Consider the following 11,208-nt stretch of genomic DNA (forward strand, 5'->3'; position numbering starts at 1 on the left):
CATTTTTTCCTTTACTTCTAATGGAGCTGATACTGTCTTGGCCCTTGGACTGCTATTATGCACGGCATCACGTGTGGCAAAGTTTTAAAGCAACATATCAATGTAGTTGAAGAGTGGAGGGATTTTGGAGAATGGGGAGATCTCAATGAAGAACTTTTGTTAGTCCAATCCAATAGCTTTGCATAAAGTGGGTTATTGCAAACAATTTAAATAACTTTAGATTTAGACTCAACATTCTCCTTTTTTGTAACTTTCATATTTGTCAGAGCTGACTTTTTTTGACTCCTCCTTTGTTCCACATTCTTTATTTCTAAGGTTGGCAGTCAGTTAAGATGTAGTTAAAGGCATCGATAGCATACTCAACAGATTTTTAGATGATATAACACTAAAACACTGGATTATAAAGTCCATCCAAAAAGATGCCAACAGTGTATATGTTGGGCTGAATCTAATAAGAAGAAATTCAGTAGGGATAAATATAAAGTTTTACACTCGGGTCCAAAAAAAATAATTTCACAGGAATAGACTGGAGAGACAACAGGACTTATTTGAAAAAGATCAGGGATTTTAGGAGCCCATTAACTGTATATGAGGCAATAGTATGATGAGACAATAGTATGATGAAGCATCCAAGAAAGTTAATGTGATTTTATTTGCATTAAGCGACAGAACTCAGGAGGAGTGGGAGAGAGGGAAAGAGTCTAGAACTCCAGATTAATAAGAAAAGAGAAATAATATAAAAAGAAAATTTAAGAGACTAAAGCATGCGTCTCTCTCTCTCTCTTCCTTCCCCACCCCTCTCTTCTTCCACTATTTTTTTGAGGGGGGGGGAAGGGATACCTTTTGGGAAGAAGGAGATGAGAATCCCTCTGAACTATGCTTAGATCTGAGTGGCCCAGTTTAAGAAGGCTATCATTAAGCTAGAGAGTCTAGCTAGGAGGAAAACTTGAAGGGAAGGACTTGAATCCCATTAGATGTGGATAAGTTGAAGGAACTGGGATTGTTTTGCCTGGAGAAGAAGACTTAGAGGTACGTGTTGGCCTCTATCAAATATCTGAAGACCTATTGTGTGGAAGAGAATTTAGACTTATTTTTTTGGTTCCAAAGAATAGAACCAGAAATAGTTGGTGAAAGTCACAGATAAATATAAGCTTGCAGTCAGAAAAAATTGAACATAATTATGTCTATCACAGAGGGAAATGTGCTGCTTTGAGAGATGGTGGATTCTCTCACAGTGGAGATCTCTAGGCTGGTTAACTGCTTGCTGAGGATTTTATCATAGAGCCCTCTTTTCAAGTATGGGCTGAATTTGATGGTCATTGAAGTCCTACTATAAGAGACTGAAATTCCGTCACTTTTGTAAGAGACTTTTTTTCCTTTTATAGAGTTTAAATTTAGAATTTACAGAAGGCTTTTGGGTACTTTTAGCCATCAGCTGTCTTTGAAATGTATAAAATCTAGGAAAGTCCTGCTTGTAAGATTATGGTTTATTTGAACATTTTTGGAATAAGCAAAGCACCTTTCTCCTGAATTTGATGGGGGAAAAAAAAAGAATACTGAAGTATGTTGCTGCAGCAGATTTGTGAGTCTCTTGAGGAAAGGACTGCCCCTCCATGTAGAATTGATCAGTAGTAAAGGAGATGATAATAACAGACAATAAAACAGGGCTGCTTGAGTTTTTTTGCTTTTATTTTCTCTGCACCTTTACATTGGAAATGACAGAACAAAAATGACAATAGTAAGTTGATTCTCAAGAGAAGCTAGGAAATAGTAAGAGAGCATCTAGCTATCCTTGATGAATTCAAGTCATCTGGGACCAGATAAACAACATCTTTGGGTCCAAAATGAACTGGCCACTGTCAGTGATATTTGAAAAATAGGAAAGGAAAAGCAAACTTGGAAAAGGACAAATGTCCTGATTTTCAAATAATGAAAGGGAGTCATGTCTGTAAGACGATATAGGCCAGGAAATGACTTTGATTCCAGGGAAAATTATAGAAAGGGTAATTAAAGAGATGGGTCATGAATATCCAGAAAGGGAAGTAATGATTACAAAGAGCCAATGTAACTTTACCATACCAGACTAACCTCATTTCTTTTTTTAACAGTATTACTAAAATCTTGTAGATGAGGGACATTCTGTCAATAGGGGTTATTTAGAGTTTAGCAAAGCTTTTGAAAGTATCTCATTATTCTTCTGAAGAAGATTGGGAGACTTGGATCAGATAAGAATAGAATTAGATAGATTCAGGAGTAGTTAGATCTCCAAATTCAAAGCAGTTGTTAAGAATTCACTGTTAGTTTGGTTGGAGTTCTACATTGGATACTCAAGTACCCGACCCTGTACTTTTTAACATTTTTATTACTGCCTTGGATAAAGATATAGATGGTAGTTCAGATGACTCAAAACCAAGCTGGATAGCTAATATAATAAGGATCTTGAAAGGCCAGAGCACTGGGTTAAATCTAATAGATGTAATTTAATAGGGGTAGATGTAAAGTCTTGCACTTTGATATAGGAAAAATACTGCAAATATAAATAAGATTGAGGCATGAATGGACAGTAGCTGTTCTGAAAAAAGATAGAGTTTATAATTGACAGCAAGCTAATCATGAGTCAGCAATATGATATGGCAGCCAAAAAAGCTAATGAAATTTTGGGCTTCATTAAGAAGGGCATGGAAGTGATAATCCCACTGTACTTTTTACCTTTGTCAGACCTCCTCTGCAGTATTGTATTTTTGAAGGGGCAACATAATTTAACATTTTTTAAAAGTTTTGAAATATCCAGAGTCGTGACATATGAGGATAGATAGGGTCAAGGGAAATGGACAAATTTAGCCTGGAGAAAAGAGTTGGTGGGATAGAGTAATTGTTTTTTTTTTTTTAATTCTTTGAAGAGTTGTTGTGGAGGAGGAATTAGATTGACACTGTTTGGTCCAGAGGACCAAACCAAGAGAATTGGATAGAGGTAGCTGAAATGCCCATTTTAGGGATAGGGATTATGTTTGCATTTCATTTTCTTATGCAGTTCCTTTTTTCCGTAATCATAGGTAATTGGGATTGATGTATTTCATCAGCTTATTGTTTGGTCTTCCTTTCCCTTAAAGTTTTCAAAAATTTCAATGGGAAATTTTCTTAACCATTTGGACATAGGCAAAAGTGGGTATGTAACTCTCCTGAATCTCTGCTTCTTTATCTTCTCAGGATGTTTGATGTAGGTGGTCAGCGTTCAGAACGAAAAAAGTGGATTCACTGCTTTGAAGGTGTGACAGCGATCATCTTCTGTGTGGCCCTCAGTGATTATGACCTTGTCTTAGCTGAGGATGAAGAAATGGTATGTTGCAGAAAATTATAGTGAATGTTTATTTGGGTATATGATTTGAGGTTTTGGTTGTATACAATTATTCACTTACAAAAAGGAATAATATGGAAATATATTTTGCTTGATAATGCATATATAACCCAGACTGAATTGCTTGTCAGCACTGGGAGGGGGTAGAAAGAAGGGAGGGGGGAGATAGCATTATAACCCTATAGCTTTGGAAAACTTATGTGGAAATTTGTTATTAAAATAAAAGATAAAACATTAAAAACAATTATAGTGAATTTTTTAAGTAGAGTAAAAAAAATGTAAGGCATGAATTGTAGAGAAAGAAAATAATATTTTGAGAGTTCCCTTCGGAAGGACTTCTGTTATGTGTATAAATTTTTCAATGAACTTCCAAGAGCAGGGAACCAGACCAAAGATTATGCCTTTACTGTTTCTTCCCTTGTAAATAATGGACACATTAAATAATCAGCTCCATTTGAGCAGGTATACATACCCCTTCAGAGCTACTCAAGCTTTGAACCAATAATAGTTTATATCTGTCTTTTTTGTGTCATAAGGCCTGAATGAGGCTGGCACTTCTCTTTTGAAGCATTCCATTCACATCGCCATTCCACACTGATTGGAACAGAGTTGTAACTAATGAGAACCATGCTTTGTCTTTAGCATTAATTGGCTTTACCCTACCAGTTACAAGTCTTTATTAATTACCAACAGGTACATAGCTTGAATGTAGACTGCCAATTGTAGTTCTTTTGGCAGTTATCACTAGAGGCCCTGCATCTACCCACTGAATGAATGACACCCATATTTTCTTTACATTTCTTTTTTTTTGCACATAGCCGTCTCTAATCAATAAGGCCTTGATGTTTACTTAGGCTATTATTCTTCTTTTGTACTTTTATGGATCTAGTGTCAGTCTGTTTCCTTTTATCAATAGTAATTTTGTGTCTGGGCTTCTTGCCTCTTCCCCACAAAGGGCCCATAGTATTAACTGCTCAAAAGACACCACTACTTTCAAAAGCATATTCTGACACTTGCTGTCTTACTCAATGAGATTAAGCTTTAAATATGAAACATAATTTATAATTAGAAGCAATCTTACAAATTATCGAGTTTTGCCCCTGTATGGATGTAATGTTTAATAGTGTTCGGCATATACATAGGATTAAATTTGATTTGCAGCCCATTAATACAAAATAACTTCTGTTTTGGGGGAATGTTGTTGCCTGACTTTAATTCTTTCTAATTTTATTCACTGATAGTCTTCTGTTCTTAAAACTTGGTACTATTTTAAAGGTTAGCTAAGTAGTCAGCTTTTTGCTTGTTTTGCTAATGATATGTTATCCTGTGTTTAATTTTCCAGAACCGAATGCATGAAAGTATGAAATTGTTTGACAGCATTTGTAACAACAAATGGTTTACAGACACTTCTATCATTCTCTTCCTTAACAAGAAAGACCTTTTTGAGGAGAAGATAAGAAGGAGCCCCCTAACTATCTGCTACCCAGAGTATACAGGTAAAGACATAGTTGAGAAGAATAATCTTAGGTCAGCATTTCTGACACATGAACCACATCTCATTGTGAACTATCTATGTGTTTTTTGTAAAAAGTCTCCTAGTTTGGAAGCAAAAGTTGATGGAGGACCTGGGTTCAAATGTGGCCTCAGACATTTTCTAGCTGTGTGATCCTGGGCAAATCACTTAACCCCCCATTGCCTAGCCCTTGCCTTTCTTCTTGTCTTAGAATTGATACTAAGATAGAAGGTATGGGTTTTAAAAAAATCAAACACCAAGCCCTTATCAAGTATCCTTTAAGACGCTATTCTAGGCATGATAGATTACTGGTTTAATTTAAACATAATCTTTACTATTAGCAAGTTTACTGTCTTGGGAGAATGGACATTGATAAAATATAGATACAATATAAATATGAATGTAGATTACCTGTCACCAGAGGTAAGATATAAACTTGTAAAATTAAAACTCATTCTCACTGAATAAGAAGCAGTAATGATGCTGATAAATTAATTAGACTTGACTTCAGACATTTTTATTTGATGACAGAAATGTAAATATAATCCTGATTGAGGATTTTTACTACTACGACTAGTTAACATTAGTACTTTATGGCTTGCGAAATGCTTTATAAATGTTCCCTCATTTGATTAGTAATTCTGAGATACAAGAAATTATATGTTTATATATGTCAATTGATAAAATGGTCTCTAGTAATTTCATAAAATTGAGTATTTATTAAATATCTGCTGTGTTCAAGATATTGTGTGTTAGACCCTGATGATACAAAGACAAAAGTGAAATATTCCTTGCTTGCAAGGAGCCTATATATTCTGGGGCCAGGTTATCTTGGCCACACAAACAAATAGATAGTACAAAGACAATTGAAGGAGGAGAGAAATATTAACAATTGGGATTTCAGAGAAGACTTTATGGAAAAAGTTGCACCTGAACTGGACTTTGAAGGAAGACAAAGTTTCTCAGAAATAGAAATAAGAAGGAAATGATGATGTGAGGACAGCTAAGTAGAAAAAAGGGGCCAGTTGTTGGAATTGGAGTTATATAGGTAACAACAAAACTTCTCAACTATTTGGCTAAAAAGTTGGAGAAAGAAAGGTCTGGAGCCTGGGTAATTGGCAACGTGTTGGTGCCCTCGACAGAAATAGGAAGGTACAAAGAAGGTTTAGTGGAAGAAGATAAGTTCCATTTTAGATCTAAAGAAGGACAACCTGGAAAAGATGTGCAACAGAGAAGACTCAGAAAGAGGCTTGGAGTTTAGGAGGAAAGACATGAACAATAATCCAGTAAAGAAGTCTGAGCAGCAAAGACCATACAGAGTGGAGGAAGACCATCAGAGATCAGTGTCCTGGAAGGGAAAAGAGGGTATCCAAGAAGAGGTAGTTATGGTCTCCTGTATCAGAAACTTTAAAGAGATTTTGAGGAGAGGCCCGTATTGGATTACTAGATTAAAAATTTAGAGTGATCTTGGAAAGGGAAGTTTTGGTCAAGTGGTGATAGAATTATTATCCAGCTGGCTAGAATCCATTTCTTCCATTAGATCTAGATTTTTGAACTTGCCTGCCTTTTTCAACATAACTACCCTTCAGGAAACATATGATAGGACTAAGATGAAGGATGTTCTTCCTTTGGGCAGACTTTGTCACATAGTTTAATTGCCCTTGCCAAAAACTCCATTTCCTTTTGAAGAGTTTCTTTATTGCTATTTCAGAATACGCATCTAATGTTTTCTTATATTCTAAGTAATAAAAAATTATTTAACTCTACATTATAATGTATTTTGAGCATGTTCCCCAAAGTGTTTCAGTCCAAGGCAGTATGCCTGAAAGAGCTAGCACTGCACTGATTGTAGCGTTTATATAATTTTGGATGGCCAGAAATTTCAGGGAACTTTCTGAGATGCCTTAATTCATCTTCTTTTTAAGAAGTGACTGCTATAGTCTTTTCCCAGATCAAACCCTCTATCCCTCTCCCAACTCCAGGAATTGGAAATAGTACTACCAAAATGATTTTCTTTAGACACCACTCTGACCATGTCACTTCTCTCCTACAAACCCATCAATGAATTCACCTGTATTAATCCAAATTCCTGTCTGTGGACTTTAGGGTTTATTAAATATTGCTTGCATTTGACATTTGAACACTCCCTGGCATGACTTCCTGATCCCTGCCAGCACCTATTTCCATCAGGCACAATGTGTTACCAGGCTCTTCCAGACCTTGAGAAAGCTCTTCCCTAGTTAATGGCTTCCGGGGATTTTTCCTTTTATTCTTGAGACCCTCATTCAAATGAAAACTTCCCTATTTCTTCAAGCTTTTCTGTCTTAAATAGTACTTGATTTCCAGCATTCTAGCTTTGCTGTATGGTCTCATTTAAAATTATTTCTCTGTTTTGTCATGCCATTTGTGATGGAAATTACAGTGAAATAGCATTTTGATGTTTAGTTTGAGCTTTCCTTGTAACTTCATTGATTCTCTGGGGCTATAATCATGATTCCACAAGTTTAGAACATATAACAGAGTCATTGTGCGAAGAAGTTGGAAGTGTGGCTGAAATAAGGAATTATCAGACTTCTCCCCAATTAACATAAGGCTACAATACCAACTCCCCCTAAAACTAAACTGACCCTTGAAGATGGGAGTGGGCTTGCACCACTTGTAAACCAGTTTTGATTGACTTGTGAATGCTACTAGGAAAAGGACTTACTATAATTTTTCTTTTTTAACCTATATTCTCTATTTTAGAATCAATACTATGTATTGGTAAGGGCTAAGCAATGAGGGGGACGGGGGCAGGGGGTGTTAAATGACTTCTCAGGGTCACACAGCTAGGAAGTATTTGAGGCCAGATTTGAAACCAGGTCCTTCCGACTCCAGATCCGACTCCCTATCCATTGATCCACCTAACTGCCTCCACTTTAATATGATTTTAAAGCATACAGCACTGAGTTTTTCAGATTGTGGGTAATCTGGTATTCAATAAATACCTTCTAGTCTTCCAATTTATATTTGTTTCTAGGTCTGGCCCAATGAAGCAAATCCTACTTCCCCTCATTCCAATTGCTCCTCTAGAGTTTTTCCTCCCTTTTAGTCTTTGTGAATGATTGTAGTAGTAATTGTTCATGTCTATTATAGCTATAATAAAGATAGGATTCTTTATGTAACTAATTGCATTAAACACAACTGATTTTTTAAAATGTGGGTTGAAACATTCCAGGTAAACAAAAGGGGGAAAGGATGAAAGAGAGAGCGTAAGGAAAGAATGGTAGCCAATGTCAGGTAACAACCATTTCAAGGGAAGCTCCAAGCATCCAAATGTTAAAGAGACTTGCAGGGTTATTAACATAATACAGTAATTTTATTTAATCTTGGAAATAGATGGCGTCTTCTGTCCATTGACTGGTTCAGCCAAGGACAGAGAGACATATCTCTAGGAGATTGACCAGTAGGTCTTTGGGTATGATGACCTTTGAAGTAAACAAAATTACCCTTTAAAAAATCTTACTAAATTTAATTTATTGGTAAAAATGAAAGAAGGAATTTTTTTTCATTTTGACAAAACAAATATTTTAAAGAATGACAGATTAACATTGAAAATTAATTTTTAAGCATCCAGAAAGTATTTTTTTAAGAATAGTAGAGAATTTAACTTGACACTTCTAACTAAATGCACATGAATTCAATTTCTCAATAAAAAGAAAAGAATTATGGAATAAACTAAAAGAAATCAGAATCCCAACAGTATTGTCTTCACAAAACATTTAATTTAATGCAGAAAGATGTACGTAAATCTCTGTCAAAAGTGAATTAATGTTTGTTACAACTATTTTAAGAAAATCAGAAGTAGCATTCTTATCTAACAAATCTTGAGTTCAAATAAAAAACAGAAAAACAAATAAATCGCTATGTATTTGAAGGTATTTTACCGAATGAGCCTGCCAATTTTAAATAAAGGCACACCAAATAACATCAGTTAAGCTTCTAAAGGAATAGGTTGCAATGCTCTAAGGACATATAGAAAACAGCAGCAAATGATTGCAGCATGCCACAATCACAGAATGTTAAATGAGAAAATTATAGACTCTTAACAGTGTGGAACAAATTGAATTTAAGAGATAGTTGCAGAAAGCTTACTGACATATTTTATTCAAGTTCACATAGTGCTTTCACAAAAAGCAACATGGACTATCATCTTTGTAATGTGTCCTGTGTTTCCATATCACAAACATATGATACTAGCATTTAGAAGTTTTGTCTTATTTAGTAGAGCTTATGCAGTTGCAGCGACATGAATTAGAAATATAAAAATGACTCCTACTTTTTTTTAGGTTCTAATACATATGAGGAGGCAGCTGCATACATTCAGTGCCAGTTTGAAGATCTAAACCGAAGAAAAGACACCAAGGAGATCTATACCCACTTCACTTGTGCCACCGACACCAAAAATGTGCAGTTTGTTTTTGATGCTGTTACAGACGTCATCATTAAAAACAACTTAAAGGAATGTGGACTTTATTAAGCGGGATGGATATTCATAAAGGTAAAGCTCTAGTGTACTGTTTGTAGAATCCATGCTTTAATCATGTTTTGGCCTGCTCTGGTAAACCTTCACTGGCTAAAAAAATATTCTTTTCCCCCAGGGATTATGGTGTGGAGTGTGAGAACCAGACTTCTTTTGCTGCCTGCTGGGGCAGCTGTGCAAGCATGAAAGGGACCAGAACAGGAATGACAGCAGCATGCAGAATCTTCACATTCTCTAGCACAATCTTCTGGAATAGGGATCTCTTAATTGACATGAGATGCTAAAGTCAGTCATTGGAAGTGAAGCAGCTCTAAAGTTGACTTGATCATCACAACATGAGGGTTTCAAAATCTCAGGCGTGTGTAGCTGATGTAAATTTGAGGTGCTGCGTTCCACAACTTCAATATGTAGCTTATTCCTGTTTCTTTTTCTTTTTAACAAACCACCACTAGTCCGTTTTAAAAGTTTTTTTCATCTAAAAAGTATAACTTTACTAAATTTTATTTCCTTGTTTGCAGAAGAAACTTTATTAAAAAACAAAACAAAATCACACACACAAAAAAAACCAAACCACTTAACTATGCACATGATAGGACCAGATCATTCTGAAAGTATTCCTCTTAGTAGGAACTCTTTGTTTAATTCTTGGTGTGGTCAGAATTGACCATTACTGCAACTGAAGGTCGTTTGGAGTTCTTGTGGCCATGATGGCTTTTTTGAATGAAGCGTGTGTTTCCATCCTGTTCCCAAGGACCACAATAATTTCTAAAAGGAAATAATATGAAGATTTCTGCAGTAGGATATAGCTCTTTTTTTTTTTTTTAAGCTTATGGTTGAGGGTTGACCTGGTTTATGCTGATTACCAAATTACTACTTTCCAGATTGAGACTGTTGTAGTATGCAAAAGCCAGCTTCTTGGGCAAAGGCACACCCTGGACAGCTGCTGATTAAAGAGACAAATTGCTAAATTCCAAACTGGATGAGAGACTTTGTTGCTACACATCTACTAAATTGACCACTTTGATTCTTGTGTATTTGTCTTAAGTCAATGGGGGAGTTTTGTAAAAGGTACACCTTGTTTTTCATTTGTCATGGCCTTTTTTTCTGTTAAGAGACATCCAATCTATATTAACAGTGCATGCCTTTGCTTTGTCAATGTGGTGCCAAATCTCTGTTTGCCATTGTTTTTACTGTAGTAATGTTAATTCTAGTAAACTTGAGTCAGTATCTTCTTTTGCTGAAATTGCAATTTGGGACTCTCCCCCAGCCCCAACCCTATTTTGTCAATCTGTACAGATTCCCATCTGTTATAGTTGTCAGCAGTATTAAAATGGTGAGTAAAGAGTCTAGCTTTGCTCCTGATGTATAACAAATCCTTCTTGGGAATCTCATTTTCTGTTTATTTTGTCTTTGCCAGTTCTGTCTTGGCTGATGTCTGAGAAGGGTTTAATTTAGGTATGGAGGGAATCCCCCTTTTCCAGCCACTGTGCTCATGCCATAATGATACAAGTGATACTCAGTCATGTGCCATTTTTCAGATTCACATTCTGGCTGTATTTCAAACTGCTACTATGCTTTACTATCAAAGGGTAATAGAGTTAAAGATGGAAAAGACTACAGTGTATATATACAATTCAGTCAAACTGGCAGATGTCCAGAGATTCTGAGGGATTTGTCTAAAATCATACAGGTAGTAAATGACCAGGTCAGGGTTTGAACCCAGACCCTCCAACTCCAAATCTAGCTCTCTTTCCACTGCCTGATGATAGGTTCTCTTGTGTTGCTTACATGGCAATCGTCAACAAATATTCTCTACAG

The 11,208-nt window shown here is 35.9% G+C and overlaps 1 protein-coding gene across 1 annotated transcript in view; it reads left to right on the plus strand.

Moving 5' to 3' along the window:
* GNAI3 (G protein subunit alpha i3) overlaps positions 1 to 10,763 on the plus strand; it is a 49,965-nt gene extending 39,202 nt beyond the window's left edge. Inside the window, exons 6-9 of the mRNA XM_001372474.5 lie at positions 3,208 to 3,337; positions 4,698 to 4,851; positions 9,197 to 9,408; positions 9,509 to 10,763. Coding sequence (XP_001372511.1) covers positions 3,208 to 3,337; positions 4,698 to 4,851; positions 9,197 to 9,387 — 475 coding nt within the window. The 3' untranslated portion in view covers positions 9,388 to 9,408; positions 9,509 to 10,763. The remainder of the gene's footprint in view (positions 1 to 3,207; positions 3,338 to 4,697; positions 4,852 to 9,196; positions 9,409 to 9,508) is intronic.
* The last annotated feature ends 445 nt before the right edge of the window (positions 10,764 to 11,208 follow it).

Source organism: Monodelphis domestica, chromosome 2 (genome assembly GCF_027887165.1).
Source record: "Monodelphis domestica isolate mMonDom1 chromosome 2, mMonDom1.pri, whole genome shotgun sequence".
NCBI lineage: Eukaryota > Metazoa > Chordata > Mammalia > Didelphimorphia > Didelphidae > Monodelphis > Monodelphis domestica.